This window comes from Hyla sarda, chromosome 5 (assembly GCF_029499605.1).
Source record: "Hyla sarda isolate aHylSar1 chromosome 5, aHylSar1.hap1, whole genome shotgun sequence".
Lineage (NCBI taxonomy): Eukaryota > Metazoa > Chordata > Amphibia > Anura > Hylidae > Hyla > Hyla sarda.
The window spans coordinates 24,643,577-24,668,275 of record NC_079193.1 but is presented as its reverse complement, the minus strand read 5'-3'; the positions used below and the strand labels follow the sequence as shown (position 1 = coordinate 24,668,275).

The following is a 24,699-nucleotide window of genomic DNA, read 5'->3' as shown; positions in this document are numbered from 1 at the left end:
TCCTATCCCTGCTATTGGTGGTCTAGACGCGACCACCAATAGCAGATCGGGGGCGGGGTTTACTTTAGTTTTCCCCGTCCTGCCCTCCCACAATAGGCGGGGCAGGACGGGGAAATGACGGGGACCTGCGCCGAAGATCCACTTACCGATCCGGGCGGGCGTTGGAGGCTGCGGGCGACGGAGATCGGCGGACGGCGATGACGTGCGGCTGGATCCGACGGAAGCCGGTGAGTTGCCTAGCAACATCTGGAGGGTACAGTTTGAGACCATTATACAGTGGTCTCTAACTGTAGCCCTCCAGATGTTGCAAAACTACAACTCCCAGCATGCCCAGACAGCTGTTTGGGCATGCTGGAATATGTCGTTTTGCAACAGCTGGAGGGCTACAGTTTGAGACCACTATATAGTGGTCCCTAAACTGTAGCCCTCCAGATCTTGCAAAACTACAACTCCTAGCATGCTCAAACAACTGTTTGCTGTCAGGGCATGCTGGGAATTGCAGTTTTGGAACAGCTGGAGGACCACAGTTTGGAGATCACTTTGCAGTGTTCTCTAAACTATAGCTCTCCAGATGTTGCAAAACTGCAAATCCCAGCATGTCCAAACAGCAATCATCTGTCTCGGCATGCTGGGATTTGTAGTTGCGTACCTACAGCTATTGCATAACTACATCTCCCAGCATGCCCTTCGGTGATCAGTACATGCTGGGAGTTGTAGTTTTGCAACAGCTGGAGGCACACTGGTTAGAAAATACTGAGTTAGGTAACAGAACCTAACTGAAGGTTTTCCAACCAGTGTGCCTCCAGCTGTTGCAAAAATACAACTCCCAGCATGCACGGTCTGTCAGTACATGCTGGGAGTTGTAGTTTTGAAACAGCTGGAGGTTTGTCCCCCCATGTGAACGTACAGGGTACATTCACACGGGCAGGCTTACAGTAAGTTTCCTGCTTCAAGTTTGGGCTGCGGCAAATTTTTCGCCGCAGCTCAAACGTCTAGCGAGAAACTCACTGTAACCGGCCAGTGCGAATGTACCCAAAAAACACTACACTACACTAACACATAATAAAGGGTAAAACACTACATATACACCCCCTTATACTGTCCCCCCCAATAAAAATGAAAAACGTATTGTATGGCAGTGTTTCCAAAACGGAGCCTCCAGCTGTTGCAAAACAACAACTCCCAGCATTTCCGGACAGCCACTGATGTCCAGGCATGCTGGGAATTTAGCAACAGCTGGAGGCACCCTGTTTGGGAATCACTGGCATAGAATACCCCTATGTCCACCCCTATGCAATCCCTAATTTAGTCCTCAAATGCGCATGGCGCTCTCTCACTTCAGAGCCCTATCGTATTTCAAGGAAACAGTTTAGGGCCACATATGGGGTATTTCCGTACTCGGGAGAAATTGCACTACAAATTTTTGGGGGCTTTTTCTCCTTTTACCCCTTATGAAAAGGAAAAGTTGGGGCTACACCAGTTTGTTAGTGTAAAAAAATGTACACTAACATGCTGGTGTTGCCCTTTACTTTTTATTTTCACAAGGGTTAAAGGGAAAAAAAGACCCCCAAAATTTGTAACGCAATTTCTCCTGAGTACGGAAATACCCCATATGTGGGCGTAAAATGCTCTGCGGGCGCACAACAATGCTCAGGAGTGAGAGCGCACCATGTACATTTGAGGTCTAAATTGGTGATTGGCACAGGGGTGGCTGATTTTACAGCGGTTCTGACATAAACGCAAAAAAATAAATACCCACATGTGACCCCATTTTGGAAACTACACCCCTCACGGAATGTAATAAGGGGTACAGTGAGGATTTACGCCCCACAGGTGTCTGACAGATTTTTGGAACAGTGGTCCGTGAAAATGAAAAATTTTATTTTTCATTTGCACAGCCCACTGTTCCAAAGATCTGTCAAACGCCAGTGGGGTGTAAATACTCACTGCACCCCTTATTAAATTCTGTGAGGGGTGTAGTTTCCATAATAGGGTCACATGTGGGGGGTTCCACTGTTCTGGCACAACGGGGGGCTTTGTAAACGCACATGGCCCCTGACTTCCATTCCAAACAATTTTTTTCCCAAAAGCTCAATGGCGCTCCTTCTCTTCTGAGCATTGTAGTGCTCCAGCAGAGCACTTGACGTCCACACATGGGGTATTTCCATACTCAGAAGAGATGGGGTTACAAATTTTGGGGGGTCTTTTCTGCTATTAACCCTTGCAAAAATGTGAAATTGGGGGGGAAACACACATTTTAGTGAAAAAATAATAATTTCTTTTTACATATGCAAAAGTCGTGAAACCCCTGTGGGGTATTAAGGCTCACTTTATTCCTTGTTACGTTCCCCAAGGGGTCTAGTTTCCAAAATGGTATGCCATGTGTTTTTATTTTGCTGTTCTGGCACCATAGGGGCTTCCTAAATGCGACATGCCCCCCGAGCAAAATTTGCTCTCAAAAAGCCAAATATGACTCCTTCTCTTCTGAGCATTGTAGTTCACCCGTAGTGCACTTCAGGTCAACTTATGGGGTAACTCCATACTCAGAAGAGATGGGGTTACAAATTTTGGGGGGTCTTTTCTGCTATTAACACTTGCAAAAATGTGAAATTTGGGGGGAAACACACATTTTAGTGAAAAAAAATATATTTTTTTTTACATATGCAAAAGTCGTGAAACACCTGTGGGGTATTAAGGCTCACTTTATTCCTTGTTACGTTCCCCAAGGGGTCTAGTTTCCAAAATGGTATGCCATGTGTTTTTTTTTTTTTGCTGTTCTGGCGCCATAGGGGCTTCCTAAATGCAACATGCCCCCCAAAAACCATTTCAGAAAAACGTACTCTCCAAAATCCCCTTGTCGCTCCTTCCCTTCTGAGCCCTCTACTGCGCCCGCCGAACAATTTACATAGACATATGAGGTATGTGCTTACTCAAGAGAAATTGGGCTACAAATATAAGTATAAATTTTCTCCTTTTACCCCTTGTAAAAATTCAAAAATTGGGTCTACAAGAACATGCGAGTGTAAAAAATGAAGATTGTGAATTTTCTCCTTCACTTTGCTGCTATTCCTGTGAAACACCTAAAGGGTTAAAACGCTGACTGAATGTCATTTTGAATACTTTGGGGGGTGCGGTTTTTATAATGGGGTCTTTTGTGGGGTATTTCTAAGATGAAGACCCTTCAAATCCACTTCAAACCTGAACTGGTCCCTGAAAAATAGTGAGTTTGAAAATTTTGTGAAAAATTGGAAAATTGCTGCTGAACTTTGAAGTCCTCTGGTGTCTTCCAAAAGTAAAAACACATCAATTTTATGATGCAAACATAAAGTAGACATATTGTATATGTGAATCAAATTTTTTTTTTATTTGGAATATCCATTTTCCTTACAAGCAGAGAGCTTCAAAGTTAGAAAAATGCAAATTTTTTAAATTTTTCATCAAATTTTGGGATTTTTCACCAAGAAAGGAAGCAAGTTACCATAAAATTTTACCACTAAGTTAAAGTAGAATATGTCACGAAAAAACAATCTCGGAATCAGAATGATAACTAAAAGCATCCCAGAGTTATTAATGTTTAAAGTGACAGTGGTCAGATGTGCAAAAAACGTTCTGGTCCTGAGGTGTAAAATGGCCTGGTCCTTAATGGGTTAATATCAGATTGGTGGCATTCCGCTCCTACATTGTTTCTTTTAATAGGTTAACTGTGAGCCTTGGTAAACTGGTATGTAAAATGCTATTTTTTTTTTTTTTTTTATAAACCTGCTTCTATGTGTGTTTTTCATGTTTCAGATTTAGTTTTGTTAACCTCAGACTTCCAGAAAGCTCTTAAAGGCTTCACCCCCATGTCTCTGAAGAACGCCAATTTACACAAGCCAAAGGACCAGGGCTGGAACATGGTGGGAGGATTGCATGATGTGCGGCAGGTCCTGAAGGACACCATAGAGCTCCCAGCCAAGGTGCAGTCTTTATTTTTACAGAAAAATGCAGCATACTACTATTTGTTTTCTTCACATTACATCATGCGTTAGGATATGGATTTGGTATTTACTTTTGCAACTTAATTTGGATTTATTTATTTTATGTGTTTTTTAAGTATCCAGAGTTATTTGCCAACCTTCCAATCCGGCACAGATCTGGCGTGTTGCTGTATGGCGCCCCGGGCACTGGGAAGACTTTGTTGGCTGGTGTTATTGCTCACGAGAGCGGGATGAATTTTATCAGTATTAAGGTAATCAGCCTGACACAGATTCGTAAACAATGTCCATTTCATGCAAATAATGTGTTAAATATCAAGCATAAAGGGATTTTACACAAACTTGTATATTACATAATGTGCTTAAAGGGGTACTCCACTGCCCAGCGTTTGGAACAAACTGTTCCGAACGCTGGAGTCAGCGCCGCGAGCCCGTGACATCATAGCCCCGCCCCCTCATGATGTCACACCCCTCAATGCAAGTCTATGGGAGGGGGCGTGATGGCTGTCACGCCCCCTCCCATAGACTTGCATTGAGGGGGCAGGACGTGACATCATGAGGGGGGCGGGGCTTAAACGTCACAAGCTCACGGCTCCAAACTGTTCCGAACGCTGAGCAGTGGAGTATCCCTTTAAAGTGAAGGTCTCACTGCATACTGTTGTAGTATTAAGTATAAAGAGTAAGAATTTATGCAGTTTTTTATGTATCTCCCTCCAAAGTATGTTAAAAAGGAGAAGGAAATAATTTTTGGGGGGTTTAGTCATCATGTAATATCATCTGTGTCCTCCAGGGTCCTGAGCTGCTCAGCAAATACATTGGAGCCAGTGAGCAGGCAGTGCGGGATGTGTTTATGAGGTAACACGTTAAATATGATCATCTTATACAGTCTAATGCAATGGAAAATGTTATGTATGTCTCTAGTCATGGGTTAACTTCTGATATAGTCATGGCGGGGGTTTGTCTGCTGTGATCCCGAATACCATAGACCTCTTTTGGCTTCAGTGGTAAGAGATGAAAAAAAGGCCACTGGCTATAATGCAATCACATCCCATGAGTGAAGCAAAGGGAAGGGGGGAGGCTCCTGCTGCAGTCATTTCTCTTACAGCCAGACACAGGACATTGAGGAGGAGGGGCATAGCTAATTATCAATGAGATCCATGCAAATTGCATAATAACAACACTCAGGACAATCCTTTACAGCAGGATAACTGACTTATGGGGGCTCAGACGCTGGATCGTAACAATGTAGGTCTTGTGTCCCCCATTAGAATGGAGCAGCAGTTGGACATGCATGCTGCCGCAACATTTAACTCTATAGGACTGCGTAAAATAGCCAACAAGTACAGCTCTCGGCTAGCTTCACCGACCTGAAGAGTTAAATGGAGTAGCAACATGCTACAGGATGGTGAACACAGGACCACTGATTGGAGAGATTGGACCACCACCAGTCAGACACCCATTGCGTATTCTGGAGATAATGCAACCCCTGTCCATATGCCCCATTAAAAGGGTAGAAAACTTTTTTTTTTTTTTTTATCAACTAGTGTCAGAAAGTTAAACAGATTTGTAAATTACTTCTATTAAAAAATCTTCATCCTTCCAGGACTTATTAGCTGCTGAATACTGCAGAGGAAATTCTTTTCTTTTTTGGAACACAGAGCTCTCTGCTGACATCATGACCACTCTGCTCTCTGCTGACACCTCTGTCCATTTTAGGAACTTTCCAGAGTAGGAGAAAATCCCCATAGAAAACATATGCTGCTCTGGACTGTTCCTAAAATGGACAGAGATGTCATCAGAGAGCACTGTGGTCATGATGTCAGCAGTGAGCTCTGTGTTCCAAAAAGAAAATAATTTCCTCTGTTGTATTCAGCAGCTAATAAGTACTGGAAGGATTAAGATTTTTTAATAGAAGTAATTTACAAATCTGTTTAACTTTCTGGCACCAGTTGATAAAAAAAAAAAAAAAAAAAAAAAGGTTTCCACCTGAGTACCCCTTTAAAGCTCATGAGCATCATAGAGAGGAGTTCCCTGCTTGGGACCCCTCTCTATAAACCAGAACAGAGAGCCCCTGTGTAGGACTCGAGCTGCCCTTTTCTATGCATGGCCACACTTTAATACAGCATTTCACCTTCAGTGGCTTGGGATAAGCATTTCTTAAAGGGGTATTCCAGGCAAAAACTTTTTTTATATATATATCAACTGGCTCCGGAAAGTTAAACAGATTTGTAAATTACTTCTATTAAAAAATCTAAATCCTTCCAATAGTTATTAGCTTCTGAAGTCGAGTTGCTGTTTTCTGTCTAACTGCTCTCTGATGACTCACGTCCCGGGAGCTGTGCAGTTCCTATGGGGACATTTTCCCATCATGCACAGCTCCCGTGACGTGACATCATCATTGAGCAGTTAGACAGAAAACTTCAGAAGCTAATAACTATTGGAAGGATTAAGATTTTTTAATAGAAGTAATTTACAAATCTGTTTAACTTTCCGGAGCCAGTTGATATATATAAAAAAGTTTTTGCCTGGAATACCCCTTTAATATAATGCAATCTGTCTGTCTTCATCTATGGATCATGTGTTCCCAGAGCTCAGGCAGCCAAGCCCTGCATCTTGTTCTTTGATGAATTTGATTCCATTGCTCCACGGAGAGGACACGATAACACAGGCGTCACTGACAGAGTGGTCAACCAGATGCTGACCCAGCTGGACGGCGTGGAGGCGCTACAAGGTAAAATTATTATTACAGAGGGCCTTGTATACAGACCGGCTGGACTCTTTGTAAATATTAATTTCCGCCTTTATTCTTTGTTATTAGGTGTTTACGTCCTGGCAGCCACCAGTCGCCCTGATTTGATTGATCCGGCCTTACTGCGACCTGGACGCTTGGATGAATGTCTGTACTGTCCGCCCCCAGACCAGGTCAGCAGGCACTGCTTGTAGGAGTGGTAAAATGCAGGAGAGGTTATGATGACATCACAATTTATGGTTACATTTGGTAAATAGTGAAAAAAAAAAAGATATATACAGTGATCCCTCAACTTACAATGGCCTCAACATACAATAGTTTCAACATACAATGGTCTTTTCTGGACCATTGTAACTTGAAACCAGACTCAACATACAATGCTATGGAATCTGCGAAACGTGTCAATGACTGGAAGAACCGACCAATCAGAATGGATATTTCACTGGTAAAACCTGTGTATTCCTAAAAGTGCATGCACTGACTGGTATCTGGTAGCGCCCCCTACAGTACAGGGTAGTATTACATGTTCTGTACTCTTTACCTGTATTACTGAAGTGTATGCACTGACTGGTGTCTGGTAGCGCCCCCTACAGTACAGGGAGGTATTACATGTTCTGTACTCTTTACCTGTATTACTGAAGTGTATGCACTGCCTGGTGTCTGGTAGCGCCCCCTACAGTACAGGGAGGTATTATATGTTCTGTACTCTTTACCTGTATTACTGAAGTGTATGCACTGCCTGGTGTCTGGTAGCGCCACCTACAGTACAGGGATGTATTACATGTTCTGTACTCTTTACCTGTGCAGGGTAGCTGCTCCTTTGGACACCAGGTGAGGGCGGCTCCATTTTCCTTTTTTTAGGACACTGCGTGTTCTGTACAGGACCCTGAAGAAGCTTCTGTCCTCTACATAGACCAGTGTTTCCCAAAGAGGGTGCCTCCAGCTGTTGCAAAACTACAACTCCCAGCATGCCCGGACAGCCGAAGGCTGTCCGGGCATGCTGGGAGTTGTAGTTTTGCAACACCTGGAGGCACTCCGGTTGGGAAACACTGAAATAGACAGTGAATTACAGCTCCCAGCAGATCTTTATTACTTTTATATGGAAGGATTTGCTTTATCTGTATTCGTTATCTACTTAGTTTTCTTTAATCCTCACTTTTTCCTATTTTTGGATGAAATTTTGGTGGCTTCAGAACCAATTACCAGATTTCCATAGTTATGGTCTCAGCATACAATGGTTTCAACATACAATGGTCAGCCTGGAACCAATTAATATCATAACTTGAGGGACTACTGTGTATATATATATATATATATATATATATCTTGGGGCCTTGTTTTTTGGCGATATGTATATATGTGTGTATATATATATCACCAAAAATCAAGGCCACAAGATAACGTGATGTATCAAAAAGGCCAAACCAACTTTATTAGACATATGTAAAAATGACACACAATGTTAAATAACATATAATAGGCAAAGCTGAGATCAAAACACAAAAAAATGGAGGGGTGAATTTAGAATGGTAACCACAAAATGGTCAGATATATAGAGTAGGTAGAACTGTGCATATCACTGCAAAAGCTTTAAACATAATAGAGACTATGAATGAAGTACACTTCTACCCAACACATGTATACAAGTCATGGTATATGAACTTAGACTAGACTGTGCACTCTGTAGGGAGATACATCACCTCCAGCCCTTAACATACGTTTTCGCCCTTCGCTTCGTCAGGGGGGTGTGGACCATCTAAATACAGAATGTGCTGAATTCACCCATAGGTTTTCACTGACTCAAAGCACAGTGGTCCCTCAACATACGATGGTAATCCGTTCCAAATGGACCATCGTTTGTTGAAACTATCGTATGTTGAGGGATCCGTGCAATGTAAAGTATAGGACAGTGGTCTACAACCTGCGGACCTCCAGATGTTGCAAAACTACAACACCCAGCATGCCCGGACAGCCAACGGCTGTCCGGGCATGCTGGGAGTTGTAGTTTTGCAACATCTGGAGGTCCGCAGGTTGAAGACCACTGGTATAGGAAGTTATACTCACGTGTCCCCTCCGCTCCGGACCCTCACCGCTTGTCACTGCTGCCCTAGATGTCGCCTTCCATCGCTGTCGCTGCGTCCCCAAGGTGTCCCCGATGCTCCGGCAAGGCCTCTGCTTCCCCGGCAGCTTCGCTCTCCGTCGCCGCCATCATGTCATTACGCACGCCGCTCCTATTGGATGACGGGACGACGTGCGCAGCGACGTGATGACGACGATGGAGAGCGCCGACGATGCAGAGGATCCCAAAGAGGACGCTCCGGAGCCCCGAGGACAGGTAAGTGATCGTCAGCGGACCACACGGGGCACCGTAAACGGCTATCCGGGGGCAGCTGAAGCAGTCTGCGCTGCCGGATAGCCGTTTATGCGATGGCCCCAACATAAAAAAGCATCGTATGTTGATGCTGCCTTCAACATGTGATGGCCTCTGAGAGTCCATCGTATGTTGAAATGATCGTATGTCGGGGCCATCGTAGGTCGGGGGGGGGTCACTGTATATGAAAAAAGTCCTCATTGCTTACAATTGGGGGAGCATGTGTCAGCCTGGGCATAAAGTGTAGAGGAGAAAGAGGAAGCCTAGACTCAGCTGCCTCGTCCCTACTATTGTTTCCTCTATTGAAGTGGCTGGATAATTGACAGTAATGAGAAGTTTCTGATCACTGAGGGTCCAAGCGCTGAGATCCCCCATAATCTCCAGCCCCCGTCTCTCCCTGTGCATGGAGCGTCATGTAGGCACACGCTCCATGCACTGTCTATGGGAGCGCCTGAGATACACAAGTACAGTGCTCTACAAGTCCCCTAGGTTAAAAAAAAAAAAAGTGTAAAAAGATGTTAAAAATATATACAGTGATGCCTCAACACACAATAGTTTCAACATACAATGGTCTTTTCTGGACCATTGTAAGTTGAAACCAGACTCAACATACAATGTACGGACAGTCCAGATCTGTGAAATGTGTCAATGGCTGGAAGAACCGACCAATCAGAATGGGCATTCACTGGTAAAACCCCTGCATTACTGAAGTGTATGCACTGACTGATATCTGTTAGCGCCCCCTACAGTTCAGAGAGGTATTACCTGTTCTGTACACTTTACCTGTACCACGGTTAGCTGCTCCTTTGGACACCAGGTGAGGGCGGCTCCATGTTACTTTTTTAGGACATTGCGTGTTCTGTACAGGACCTCGAAGAAGATCCTGTCCTCTACATAGACGAGTGTTTCCCAAGCAGGATGACCCCAGCTGTTGCAAAACTACAACTCCCATCATGCCCGGACAGCCTTTGGCAGGCTGGAGGCTCCCTGCTTGGGAAAGACTGACATAGACAATGATTACAGCTCCCAGCAGATCTTTATTACTTTTATATGTAAGAACTTGCTTATTCTGTATTAGATATCTCCTTATTTTTCTTTCATTTTCACTCTTTCCTATTTTTGGATGACATTTTGGTGCCTTTAGAACCAACTACCAGGTTTCCATAGAGTTCTGGTCTCAACATACAATGGTCTCAACATACAATGGTCGTCCTGGAAACAATTAATATTGTAACTCGAGGGACCACTGTATATCCATAATAATATACATAAACCTGTTATTCCTTTACAATGAGTTGCAATTAATAAATAAATAAATAAATAATCAGTGCTGTACAAGTCCCCTAAGTAAAAAATAAATAAAAAGATGTTATAAAAAAATGTAAATAAATAAAATATATCCATAATAGTATACATAAACCTGTTATTACTTTACAATGAGTTGCAATGAATAGAAAATAATCAGTGCTGTACAAGTCCCCTAAGTAAAAAATAAAAATAAATAGATGTAAAAAAATATATATATATATTTAAAAAAAAAAAAAATATCTATATATCTATATATATATCCATAATAATATACATAAACCTGTTATTCCTTTAAAATGAGTGGCAATGAATGAATAAATAAATAATCAGTGCTGTACAAGTCTTCTAAGTAAAAAAAAAACAAAAATAGATGTTAAAAAAAATAAAAAATAAATCCATAATAATATACATAAACCTGTTATTCCTTTACAATGAGGACGCCTCCAGCTGTTGCAAATCTACAACTCCCAGCATGCCCGGACAGCCGTGCTGGTAGTTTGTAGTTTTGTAACAGCTGGAGGCACTCTGGTGGAAACCACTGGCCTAACAGGTTTTTACTATGGTCTTACTTGTAATCTGTACCGGACACTTTCTGGTTACTTAAAGGGGTATTCCAGGCCAAAACTTTTTTTTATATATCAACTGGCTCCGGAAAGTTAAACAGATTTGTAAGGCTGGGTTCACACTACGATTTGAACTATGGCTCCCGTATACGGCTGGGAGGAGGGGTGGGCGGGGCTTAATCGCTGCGCCCGCACTCAGCCGTATTCGGTCGGCTGCTTTTTCGGCCGTATGCGGTTTCCCGACCGCAGGCAAAAACGTGCTCGACCACGTTTTTGCCTGCGGTCGGGAAACCGCATACGGCCGAAAAAGCAGCAGACCGGAGGCTGCGGTTCACTCCGGTCAGCTCATAGACATACATTAACTACGGTTCCCCTATACGGCTGAGTGCGGGCGCCGCAATTAAGCCCCGCCCACCCCTCCTCCCAGCCGTATATGGGAACCGTAGTTCAAATCGTAGTGTGAACCCAGCCTAAATTAGGGAAAAAAATGTGTATGTGCAGCTCACAATTAATAATACACACCGAGGTCAAACTAGGGCATGTAACTATACCTTAGTTGCAAAAAAGGGAAAACCAGAAACAAAAACTTTTGCCCGGTCCTGCTAGGTTATAGGTTTACTATATTTGAATTTATAATTATAAAATAGATTACTGGGTCGTGCTTCAATAATAATGTAATATATTTATTAAAATGACAATGTATAAAAGGTTACTCCTCACAGGGCCCGTGTGTGGAGAACACATAAAATACAGGCAATAAATAATAGAAGTACATAAAATAATAAGCGTATAATTGTACCACTGGCGTAAATATGTGGTTTCTTGTGTGCAACAAGCAAATGCCTATTTGGAATAAGCAGATACCTATTGCACAAATAATACTTAATCGGCTATTTACCACATTAAAATATGCATATGTATAAATGTGTCCTTTTTATGATACTAGACAGTTTGTAGCAATTTAAATATGTTACCGGTCTTTTGTAACAACTCGGGCAGTTCGCACTGGAAACAGGTATTGTTATAGCAGTGCCTGGATGGTTTATCGCACTGGATCCTCTGTGCGGCGGTCCCAGATGATGATGAAGAAATAGCCTAGCAGAGTCCTATTGTGAAGCGGTGGTGGTCATCACGGGCTAATGGTGCTGGCGGGCGCCGATGTACATGAGCTGCCGGAGGACCGTTGGCACTGGCAGGCGCTGTAGAGATCCTCACCGCTGGGCTACGATGCTGGCTGTGTGGGACCGAGGACCGCACGCTGGATACGAGGAGCTCACCTCGTGCTGTCGGCGTGTGACGTCAGCAGATGTTGAAGCTGGAAACACTGCACCTGAGTTGGGCTTGTAAAAGCTGGACCGGAGAAATGCTGGACTAGATCAGCTGTAGTTTGCAGGTTCACAGAAGGTAACTAGCCATTAGTCATGGACACAGTTCATAAATATGTTCATAAATAAATTCATAAATTTATGCCAGTGGCTATGCATACAGGACTAGACGCGTTTCAGGGTTATATAATGCAACCGTTTCCTCAGTAGTCAGCTACTACTGAGGAAAGGGTTGCATTATATAACCCTGAAACGCGTCTAGTCCTGTATGCATAGCCACTGGCATAAACGCTATTTATGAACTGTGCCCATGACTAATGGCTAGTTACCTTCTGTGAACCTGGAAACTACAGCGGATCTAGTCCAGCATTTGTCCGGTCCAGCTTTTACAAGGCCAACGCAGGTGCAGTGTTTCCAGCTTCAACATCTGCTGACGTCACACGCCAACAACACGAGGTGAGCTCCTCGTATCCAGCGTGCGGACCTCGGTCCCACACAACCAGCATCGTAGCCCAGCGGTGAGGATCTCTCCATCTACAGCGCCTGCCAGCGCCAACGGTCCTCTGGCAGCTCGTGTACATCGGTGCCCGCCATTAGCCCGTGATGACCACCACCGCTTCACAATAGGACTCTGCTAGGCTATTTCTTCATCATCATCTGGGACCGCCGCACAGAGGATCCAGTGCGATAAACCATCCAGGCACTGCTATAACAATACCTGTTTCCAGTGCGAACTGCCCGAGTTGTTACAAAAGACCGGTAACATATTTAAATTGCTACAAACTGTCTAGTATCATAGAAAGGACACATTTATACATACCGTATATACTCGAATATAAGCCGCCCCGAATATAAGCCGAGGCCCCTAATTTCCCCCCCAAAACACAGGAAAAGTTATTGACTCGACTATAAGCCTAGGGTGGGAAATACATCATCCCCCCATGTCATCATCCCCCCTCTCATCATCTAGACCCCCGTCATTAACACCCCCATCATCATCCCCCTCGTCATCATCCCCCCCCCCCCTTCATCATCACCGCCTGTCAATCCCTTCTCAGTGGTCTTCAACCTGCGGACCTCCAGATGTTACAAAACTATAACTCCCAGCATGCCTATTGCTGTCCGGGCATGCTGGGAGTTGTAGTTTTTAAACATCTGGAGGTCCACAGGTTGAAGACCACTGCGGCCTTCGTCATCATCCAGACCGCCCTTTAGTTTTCTACTCACCTCCCCTCAGTGGGAAGGAAGGGCGAGGTGGTCCGGGCCATCTATGCTGTAGGGACCGTCCGGTGGGGAGGGTTAGTCGTTCCGGGCTGTCCATCTTCACCGGGAGGCCGTCTTCTCTGCTCCGGGGCCAGCTCACCCTTCCTTCCCACCGAGGGGAGGTGAGTAGAAAACAAAAGGGGGGTCTGGATGCTGACGAAGGCCGCAGTGGTCTTCAACCGGCGGACCTCCAGATGTTTCAAAACTACAACTCCCAGCATGCCCGGACAGCCATCGGCTGTCCGGGCATGCTGGGAGTTGTAGTTTTGAAACATCTGGAGGTCCACAGATTGAAGACCACTGAGAAGGGATTGACAGGCGGAGATGAATGGCCGGGACCATCCCCTCACAGCTAAAGCCAGAAACTTTTTTTTTTTGTTCACTCGAGTATAAGCCGAGGGGGGCGTTTTCAGCACGAAAAATCATGCTGAAAAACTCGGCTTATACTCGAGTATATACGGTATGCATATTTTAATTGTGGTAAATAGCCACTTAGTATTATTTGTGCAATAGGTATCTGCTTATTCCAAATAGGCATTTGCTTGTTGCACACAAGAAACCACATATTTACGCCAGTGGTACAATTATACGCTTATTATTTTATGTACTTCTATTATCTATTGCCTGTATTTTATGTGTTCTCCACACACGGGCCCTGTAAGGAGTAACCTTTTATACATTGTCATTTTAATAAATATATTACATTATTATTGAAGCACGACCCAGTAATCTATTTTATAATTATAAATTCAAATATAGTAAACCTATAACCTAGCAGGACCGGGCAAAAGTTTTTGTTTCAGATTTGTAAATTACTTCTATTAAAAAATCTTAATCCTTCCAATAGTTATTAGCTTCTGAAGTTGAGTTGTTGTTTTCTGTCTAACTGCTCTCTGATGACTCTGATGAGCTGTGCAGTTCCTATGGGGATATTCTCCCATCATGCACAGCTCCCGGGATGTGACATCATCATTGAGCAGTTAGACAGAAAACTTCAGAAGCTAATAACTAATGGAAGGATTAAGATTTTTTAATAGAAGTAATTTACAAATCTGTTTAACTTTCCGGAGCCAGTTGATATATATATATATATATATATATATATATATAAAATAAGGTTTTGCATGGAATACCCCTTTAACCATCTTCCCCTTGATCATTTGATGTTGTTATAATGTGCCTGTCCTGCATATTACTTGCTGTTTAAACTTTGAACACTTAGTAAAATGTTTTCTGATTTAAAGGGCTACTCCGGTGGAAAACTTTATATATTTTTTTTTTTAATCAACTAGTCCCAGAAAGTTTAACAGATTTGTAAATTACTTCTATTAAAAAAAATGTTAATCCTTCCAGTATTTATTAGCTGCTGAATACTACAGAGGAAATTCTTTTCCTTTTGGAACACAGAGCTCTCTGCTGACATCATGAGCACAGCGCTCTCTGCTGACACTTCTGTGCATTTTAAGAACTGTCCAGAGTAGGAGAAAATCCCCATAGAAAACATATGCTGCTCTGGACAGTTCCCAAAATGGACAGAGATGTCAGCAGAGAGCACTGTGCTCGTGATGTCAGCAGAGAGCTCTGTGTTCCAAAAAGAAAAGAATTTCCACTGCAGTATTCAGGTGTTAATAAGTACTGGAAGGATTAAGATTTTTTAATAGAAGTAATTTACAAATCTGTTTAACTTTCTGGCACCAGTTGATTTAAAAAAAAAAAAAAAAAACAGTTTTCCACCAGAGTACCCCTTTAACCCCTTAAGGACTCAGCCCATTTTGGCCTTAAGGACTCAGAAAATTTAATTTTTACGTTTTCATTTTTTCCTCCTCGCCTTCTAAAAATCATAACTCTTTTATATTTTCATCCACAGACTAGTATGAGGGCTTGTTTTTTTGCGCGACCAGTTGTCCTTTGTAATGACATCACTCATTATATCATAAAATGTATGGCGCAACCAAAAAACACTATTTTTGTGGGGAAATTAAAACGAAAAACGCAATTTTGCTAATTTTGGAAGGTTTCGTTTTCACGCCGTACAATTTATGGTAAAAATGACGTGTGTTCTTTATTCTGAGGGTCAATACGATTAAAATGATACCCATTATTATATACTTTCATATTATTGTTGCGCTTAAAAAAAATCACAAACTTTTTAACCAAATTAGTACGTTTATAATCCCTTTATTTTGATGACCTATAACTTTTTTATTTTTCCGTATAAGCGGCGGTATGGGGGCTCATTTTTTGCGCCATGATCTGTACTTTTTTTTGATACCACATTTGCATATAAAAAACTTTTAATACATTTTTTATAATTTTTTTTTTAATAAAATGTATTAAAAAAGTTGGAATTTTGGACTTTTTTAATTTTTTTTCGTTCACGCCGTTCACCGTACGGGATCATTAACATTTTATTTTAATAGTTCGGACATTTACGCACGCGGCGATACCAAATATGTCTATAAAAAATGTTTTTTACGCTTTTTGGGGGTAAAATAGGAAAAAACGGACGTTTTACTTTTTTATTGGGGGAGGGGATTTTTCACTTTTTTTTTACTTTTACTTTTACATTTTTTTACATTTTTTTTTACACTTGAATAGTCCCCATAGGGGACTATTCATAGCAATACCATGATTGCTAATACTGATCTGTTCTATGTATAGGACATAGAACAGATCAGTATTATCGGCGATCTTCTGCTCTGGTCTGCTCGATCACAGACCAGAGCAGGAGACGCCGGGAGCCGCACGGAGGAAGGTGAGGGGACCTCCGTGCGGCGTTATGAATGATCGGATCCCCGCAGCAGCGCTGCGGGCGATCCGATCGTTCATTTTAATCGCGAACTGCCGCAGATGCCGGGATCTATATTGATCCCGGCACCTGAGGGGTTAATGGCGGACGCCCGCGAGATCGCGGGCGTCGGCCATTGCCGGCGGGTCCCTGGCTGCGATCAGCAGCCGGGATCAGCCGCGCATGACACGGGCATCGCTCCGATGCCCGCGGTTATGCTTAGGACGTAAATGTACGTCCTGGTGCGTTAAGTACCACCTCACCAGGACGTACATTTACGTCCTGCATCCTTAAGGGGTTAAACAAGAAAATGATCTTTTTGGCTTATTACTATACAGGCCTCTCGATATGAAATCCTGAAAGGTCTCAGCCGCTCCATGACGTTGGACGGTGATGTGGATTTTCAGTATATTGCCAGTCGGACGATGACCTTCACCGGAGCAGATCTGAAAGCGTTGTTATACAATGCACAGCTCGAGGCCATCCATTCCAGCCTAGCACCCCAGGTATGACCACTGCCAAGTCCCACTTCATCTCTATTACTACTAAAAGGAGATCTGTTTTGAGAACACCCTCTGCCCATATGCTCTTTAAAGGAGTACTCCGCCCCTAGACATCCAAAGGATAGGGGATAAGATGACTGATGGCCGCAGACCCCCGCGATCTCCCTGCTGCACCCGGCGTTTGTTTAGAGTGTCGTGGCAGCGCTGGAGGCTCATGATGTCATGGCGGCGCCCGCTTGTGATGCCACAGCCATGCCCCCTCAATGCAAGTCTATGGGAGGGGGCGTGACGCTGTCACGCCCCCTCCCATAGACTTGCATTGAGGGGGTATGGCCGTGACGTCATGAGCAGGGCGTGGCCATGATGTCACGAGCCTCGCCCCCGCATCGCCAGTCATCTGGCACGGAGCAAAGTTCTCTCTGGGGTGCCGCAGCCGAGATCGCAGGGGTCCCCAGCAGCAGGACTCCCGCGATCAGACATCTTATCCCCTATATAAAGGATAGGGGATAAGATGTCTAGGGGTGGAGTACCCCGTTAATAGCATATGAATGTGAAGGAGGAGGATCCCCCCCACTTAGGACAATGAGCCAGAACAGAGTGGCTACTACTTTTGGGGGCCTCAGCCCATACACACATTTCTTGGACAGCCTCCTTATTTACAATCCCTTGTGTAGTTTGTTGAGACATTACAATATTCATGTTTATACCTTTCCTGTTTTAGGACAGCGGGTCTGGATCGGACAGTGACGCCAGTTTATCATCAATGATTTTCCTGAACCACAGCAGCGTTTCGGATGAATCTTCAGGAGAACCGGACAGCACCCTAGAGCAGTCTCTTACCTCTCTGGATATGGTCAAAATTCCTCCGCATGATGCAAAGTCCAATATCTGGCGCCTTTATTTTGGGAGTTCCAATGACTCTGACTTGGGGAATGGCAGTTCAGATAAGGTACTTACCTTATCCGTCACCTTTGAGTACACAAAGAGTACCTATCATCAACTACACTCTCCCTATCTGTCCCTAAATCTGACTAAGGCTATGGCTGTACTTAAAGGGGTACTCCACCCCTAGACATCTTATCCCCTATCCAAAGGATAGGGGATAAGATGTCTGATCGTGGGGGTCCCGCTGCTGGGGACCCCCGCAATATAGCATGCGGCACCCACCTGTTTCTGCTCCGGAAGCGCTGGAGGGTCTGGGTCCCGACCACCAGAACGGAAGTCTGTGACGTCATGACTCTGCCCCCGTGTGACGTCACGCCCCGTCCCCTCAATGCAAGTCTATGCGCTTCCGGAGCTGAAACAGGTGGGTGCCGCATGCTATATTGAGGGGATCCCCAGCGGCGGGACCCCCGCGATCAGACATCTTATCCCCTATCCTTTGGATAGGGGATAAGATGTCTAGCGGTGGAGTACCCCTTCAATTTCATTCACATCCTCCTATAAACACCTTTTCATTGTCATCTTTGGCAGCTCCATTCCCTAATGTGTGCGAGCGGAAGATGTGGGCGGGGCCTGGAAGGCATGACATCATCTGATGCCTGCCAGGCTGGCTTCCGCCCTTCTTCCTGATGTAAGACCTCGATTAGACGTGTATGTGTTTTTCCTGGGCAGACCCGATGTTTACAAACTGCAGGGCAGCGCTCCACTGACTCGGGGCCGGGAGCGTGGGTCAGGAGCGCACCCTGCTGTGTTACAAGCACAGTGCTCGCTCCCGCCTGTCTGATTGACAGGTGGGGAGCTGCGCTGACCTCGTCTCGGGATCAGCCAGCTCTCTGTGATTTCGGACACATGCCAGGCCGGCGTGAGTCTGAAATCAACAGAAAGCCTTGCAGCTAGGGAGACCCCTGGTGGTGAACCTTTCAAACCTTAAAAAAATATAAAAGAAGTGAAAATTTTTCATGGAAAGCAATTAGGAACTTGTCTATAATTGATTGAGCTATAACATATTAAAGGTTTTTTTGGTGATAGGTATTCTTTAAGAGGTCATATTCTTTAAAATGGTAAAAAACTGTGAGCACTATTGCATGTCCACACTGACACATGAAAGGGGATATTAAAGGGTTTCTCCGCTCCCCAGCATCCGGAACACTGAGTTCCGAACGCTATGTGCGGGCTTCCCTGTTCACGCCCGCCCCCTCAATGAAAGTCTATGGGAAGGAGGCGCGACGGCCGTCATGCCCCCCCCTCCCATAGAATTGCATTGAGGGGGCGGGACGTTACGTCACATGACGGGAGCGTGATGTCACAAGGGGGGCGGGCGTGAACATGGAAGCCCGCACCCAGCATTTGGAACTCAATGTTCCGGACGCTGGGTAGCGGAGTAACCCTTTAATCGTGACTGAAAGTTTGTACATCAGTCGCACATATATCAGACATTCTTTTAGTGATAATTATTAGTGCTATGACTGTAGCATAGGGATCAATAGAGAAGTGGTCAGTGGATTTTAGGCTGGGTTCACACAGAATTTTGGTCAGTATTTTTGCGTATTGCTTGCGCTCTTGAGTATGATTACAAATACTGATCAAAATATAGAGAAAAATACTATGTCTGAACCCAGCCTAATACTAAAGATCAAGTACAGACAGGATAGGGGCAATATATAAAGTATAAACTTCATTGGTGTGTGTGGTGAGAGGGTTTGGTGCAACTTATTTGATGCTCAGATCTGAATGATGAGATATGTGTGTGTGTGTATATATATATATATATGTGTGTGTATATATATATATATATATATATATATATATACTGCATATACACCGTAGGTAGTACCTAAAGACACAGGCAACAAATATGTCCACATGTACCTGCAGGGTACACTAAGTATTAATTGCCGAAACATGTTGATTTAAAACATTATGTAAATTCCTCCCAACATGTTTCACCAATCTACAAGTTGCGTCTTCATGGGGGGCAAATCCTTGCCTCTCACACAGACTGGAGTGACAGCTAAAGGTATATGCAACGCCCAGTTCATCTATACCTAGCTTTTTAGAATGCTTGGCTGTAAAACAAGATCACAGATCTAGCTATTTATTTTATTTTATTTTTTTTAAATCAAATGGTGCCAGAAAGTTAAACAGATTTGTAAATTACTTCTATTAAAAAATCTTAATCCTTCCAGTACTTATTAGGTGCTGAACACTACAGAGGAAATTATTTTCTTTTTGGAACACAGAGCTCTCTGCTGACATCACCAGCACAGTGCTCTCTGCTGACATCTCCAGAGTAGGAGAAAATCCCCATAGCAAACATATGCTGCTCTGGACAGTTCCTAAAATGGACAGAGATGTCAGCAGAGAGCACTGTGCTCGTGATGTCGGCAGAGAGCTCTGTGTTCCAAAAAGAAAAGAATTTCCTCTGTAGTATTCAGCAGCTAATAAGTACTGGAAGGATTCATTTTTTTTTTTGTTAATAGAATTAATTTACAAATCTGTTTAACTTTCTGGCACCAGTTGATTTAAAAAAAATAAAAAAAATATAAAAAAAGGTTTTCCACCGGAGTACCCCTTTTAAATGCAACAACTTTTGATTTAAAACATTATGTAAATTCCTCCCAACATGTTTCACCAATCTACAAGTTGCGTCTTCATGGGGGGCAAATCCTTGCCTCTCACACAGACTGGAGTGACAGCTAAAGGTAAATGCAGTTCATCTTCACCTAGATTTTTAGAATGCTTGGCTGTAAAACAAGATCAAGATCATAGATCTAGCTTGAGATGAAGCCGTTAGTCCCAGCGAGTGTTCAGTGAGCGATGATGCATACAGTAGTGTCTGCATTGCCGCTCAGTGTACAGGTGCCCTTGACAGGAATCCCTGCTCCTGTTCCTTTGTGTTATACATCTGTCTGTTGCCGTCATCATTAACCACTAATCCACTCATCAATAATTCTGAATGTCTACAACAGTGTTTTCCAATCAGGGTGCCTCCAGCTGTTGCACAACTACATCTCCCAGCATGCCCGGACAGCCGAAGGCTGTCCGGGCATGCTGGGAGACGTAGTTTCGCAACAGCTGGAGGCACCCTAGTTGGGAAACACTGGTCTGCAAAGTAACCAGTGTTTCTAGTAGTTTAGATAAATCTCCTGCACTTTACCCAAGTTATGCAAAAAAACATAAAAAATCCTGATGTCCACACTGGTCCCAGCACTGGTGTCCGATCAGTACTCAGGGACCATGTTATGAAGCAGTACTTTGAGGTAATAGAAAACATAAAAACCCTCCAGAAGCATATAGCTTACCTGTCTACCCCAGTTCTGAAACTGCTTCGTGGTTATGCAGTTGCTCAGTTCTACAATTCCCAGAATGCCTTGCTTTCCCTCAACTTTTCATCACAGCCCTCCTATCCTGCTTACTCCCCTTATGGCATTCTTGTCAGTTCCCTGCCCGGAGCTACAGTAGAACATCTTAATACAGAACAGACAATCGCACAGTCAGTGAGGCTGCAGCACCTGCTATTCATTCCCTGTCTGCTTCTCTGCCTGTGGCATTATTCATCACAAGGCAGCATGCAGTAAACACTGTGTATATGACAGTTAAATGGGGCTAGTCAGGGGTGGTGACATCACTTATGGGGTGCGCTTAGGGCTCAGATCCAGACACACCTCCTGAGACAGCAGAGGATGATGTGACATCTCAGGAGAGAGGGAGGAGCCAGGGAGCTGGAGTTAACATCACACTGAGAATGAGAGGACTACACAACTTCCTGTCAGGAGAGAAGGAGGAGCCAGGGAGCTACTGGGACAACATCACACTGACAATGAGAGGACTACACAACTTCCTGTCAGTAGAGAGGGAGGAGCCAGGGAGCGGCTGGGACAATATCACACTGACAATGAGAGGACTACACAACTTCTTGTCAGCAGAGAGGGAGGAGCCAGGGAGCTACTGGGACAACATCACACTGACAATGAGAGGACTACACAACTTCCTGTCAGGAGAGAGGGAGGAGCCAGGGAGCTGCTGGGACAACATCGCACTGACAATGAGAGGACTACACAACTTCCTGTAATCAGAGAGGGAGGAGCCATGGAGCTGCTGGGACAACATCACACTGACAATGAGAGGACTACACAACTTCCTGTCAGGATAGAGGGAGGAGCCAGGGAGATGCTGAGACAACACCACCCTGAGACTGAGAGGACTACACAGGGGTGAATCATGCTGAAACCAATACAATTTGTGATGATTAGTAAGTTATGTGTCTTGGGGTGATAATCTTATTTAGATACAATCTTCTGATCCCTTAATACCCTTTTAAACAAACAAAGATGTCCTTTAGCTGCAGGTTTCACCATGTTACCTCCCCCTGACCATCACATGTAACATGTCTTCCTTCAATTGTCTTTACAGACCTGCCACAGCTTATCTGGAAGCAATTCCATTACATATGATTTCACTGGCTTGTTTGTAGGAGAATTGGTGTCATCCCAACCTGTAGTGTTCATAACTTCCTCCCCGCAGGAAGACCTCCAGGAGCGCTGCCAGAATGCACACGCTGAGGCCGGTCTGACTAGCTACAAGAACCCGGTATACCGCCCTTTACCAATAGCCGTCTCACCTCTTCCCCCGCACACATGTGCAGACGCTGATCTACACGTCTTATAGCTAAAACAGGTTAGGCTGCATTCACACCACGTTTGGGACATGCGACAGCCGGATCCGGCGGGGAAACTTTGCAAAGGCCACTTGCCGGATCCCGTTCATTTCAATAAAGTGAGTGTCGTCCGCTATAGACCCCAGCCGGCTCATTTTCCCACCGTTTCTGACTGTAAATCGTGGTTTGCTGCCCTTTTCAGTCCGATTCGAAATGTTGGGAAAATGAGCCGACAGGAGGTACAGCCCGGGTCCGGCAGGGATATGGCAGCTCTGTCGCATCTGGCTGCTGTATGCCCCAAACACGGTGCGAACGCAGCCTTAAAGTTCCGAATGCTGTTTACGTAATGCGGGCGTCGGCCATGCCCCTCGTGACATCACGCCACGCCCCCTCAATGCAAGTCTATGGGAGGGGGCGTGACGCAGTCACGCCCCCTCCCATAGACTTGCATTGAGGGGGCGTGGCGTGATGTCACGGGGGCGTGGCCGATCCCCGCATCGCTCACACACCGTTCGGAACTAAATGTTCCGAACCATGGCCAGCGGAGTACCCCTTTAAAGGGGTTGGTTTCTTATTGGCCAATTTCCGCCGAAGAACTGAACATGTTCATGTCTTTCATCGGAATTCCGTGTGGACTGCATTGCCGTCAATGGGGACAGTGCATGTCCGTGCAGTCATAGCGCTGACCTGAATTTTTCCGGGCAGAAATTCTCAGTCTGAACGTTCCCTTAGAGAAAACCCTTTCAGAATGCCATGGCGATCAGATGGTCACCGGGTGCCACCCCTGGTGCATTTGGCAAACTGCAAATTTTGCCAAATTTTTGCCACCGGCCAATTTAATGTCCTTCCGTGTAATACAAGGTCGGCTCAAATCTGCCAGGAACAGGATCCATTCCCTGCACTGGCTCATAGAGGGATCCTAAATAGGGGACCCCCCCACCTCTGTGATATCAATATGCCCTAACAGGTCACATGGAAAGGGGTTCTCTTCAATAGAAGAAATGGAACGAACCTGGTTGTCCCAATCAGCGATAATTAAAGGGGTATTCCATGAAAAAACATTTTTCTTCATATCAACTGGCTCCAGAAAGTTGAACAGATTTGTAAATTATTTCTATAAAAAAAATCTTAATCCTACCAGTACTTATCAGCTGCTGAAGTTGGGTTGTTCTTTTCTGTCTGACCACAGTGCTCTCTGCTGACACCTCTGTCTGTCTCAGGAATTGTCCGGAGCAGGAGAGGTTTGCTATGGGGATTTGCTGCTACTTTGAACAGTTCCTGAGACAGACAGAGGTGTCAGCAGAGAGCACTGTGGTCAGACAGAAAAGAAAAACTTCAGCAGCTGATAAGTACTGGTAGGGTTAAGATTTTTTTTAATAGAAGTAATTTACAAATCTATTCAACTTTTCTGGAGCTGGTTGATATGAATAAAAATGTTTTTTCATGGAATACCCCTTTAAGGGTACGTTTACAGTGAGAATTTCCACCCGGAATTTCGAGTGTAGCAGGCGATGCGGATATTATGCGGCGCTATGATCACGCGAACCTGCACGATCCCCATTGACCGCAATGGGGCCCACGCCAAGTACTGCTGAAAAATTAACTTGTTCGTTCCTCCGTCGAAATCCAATTCCGCTGTGGGATTTCCATAGCAGAATCCCATAGACAGCAATAGGAAGCTGCTGCAAGGGGATTACGCTCAGAAATTTTTCAGTGTGAACTGGTCCTAGCTGTTAAAGGGGTACTCCCCGGGAAAACATTATTATTATTATTATTATTTTAATCAACTGGTGCCAGAAAGTTAAGAGAGATTTGTAAATTACTTCTATTAAAAAATCTTAATCCTTCCTGTACTTATCAGCTGTTGTATGCTCCACAGGAAGTTCTTTTCTTTTTGAATTTCCTTTCCGTCTGACCACAGTGCTCTCTGCTGACACCTCTGTCCATTTTAGGAACTGTCCAGAGCATGAGAGGTTTGCTAAGGGGATTTACTCCTACTCTGGACAGTTCCTAAAATGGACAGAGGTGTCAGCAGAGAGCACTGTGGTCAGATAGAAAGGAAATTAAAAAAGAAAAGAACTTCCTGTGGAGCATACAGCAGCTGATAAGTACAGGAAGGATTAAGATGTTTTAATAGAAGTAATTTACAAATCTGTTTAACTTTCTGGCACCAGTTGATAAAAAAAAAAAAAAACATTTTCCAGAGGAGTACCCCTTTAAGTTCCCCATACAGCGCCACCACAGGAGAAATGAAGC

The 24,699-nt window shown here is 44.3% G+C and overlaps 1 protein-coding gene across 4 annotated transcripts in view; it reads left to right on the top strand.

The window, feature by feature from the left end:
• The window catches only part of PEX1 (peroxisomal biogenesis factor 1), a 92,064-nt gene that overhangs the window by 61,273 nt on the left and 6,092 nt on the right, over window positions 1–24,699 (top strand). For 3 of the 4 annotated variants that reach the window (XM_056519019.1, XM_056519020.1, XM_056519022.1), the window contains 8 exons: window positions 3,790–3,956; window positions 4,094–4,228; window positions 4,765–4,829; window positions 6,563–6,705; window positions 6,793–6,896; window positions 16,680–16,847; window positions 17,566–17,793; window positions 22,200–22,376. In XM_056519019.1, coding sequence (XP_056374994.1) covers window positions 3,790–3,956; window positions 4,094–4,228; window positions 4,765–4,829; window positions 6,563–6,705; window positions 6,793–6,896; window positions 16,680–16,847; window positions 17,566–17,793; window positions 22,200–22,376 — 1,187 coding nt within the window. The remainder of the gene's footprint in view (window positions 1–3,789; window positions 3,957–4,093; window positions 4,229–4,764; window positions 4,830–6,562; window positions 6,706–6,792; window positions 6,897–16,679; window positions 16,848–17,565; window positions 17,794–22,199; window positions 22,377–24,699) is intronic. The other variant, XM_056519021.1, reaches the window with a different exon arrangement.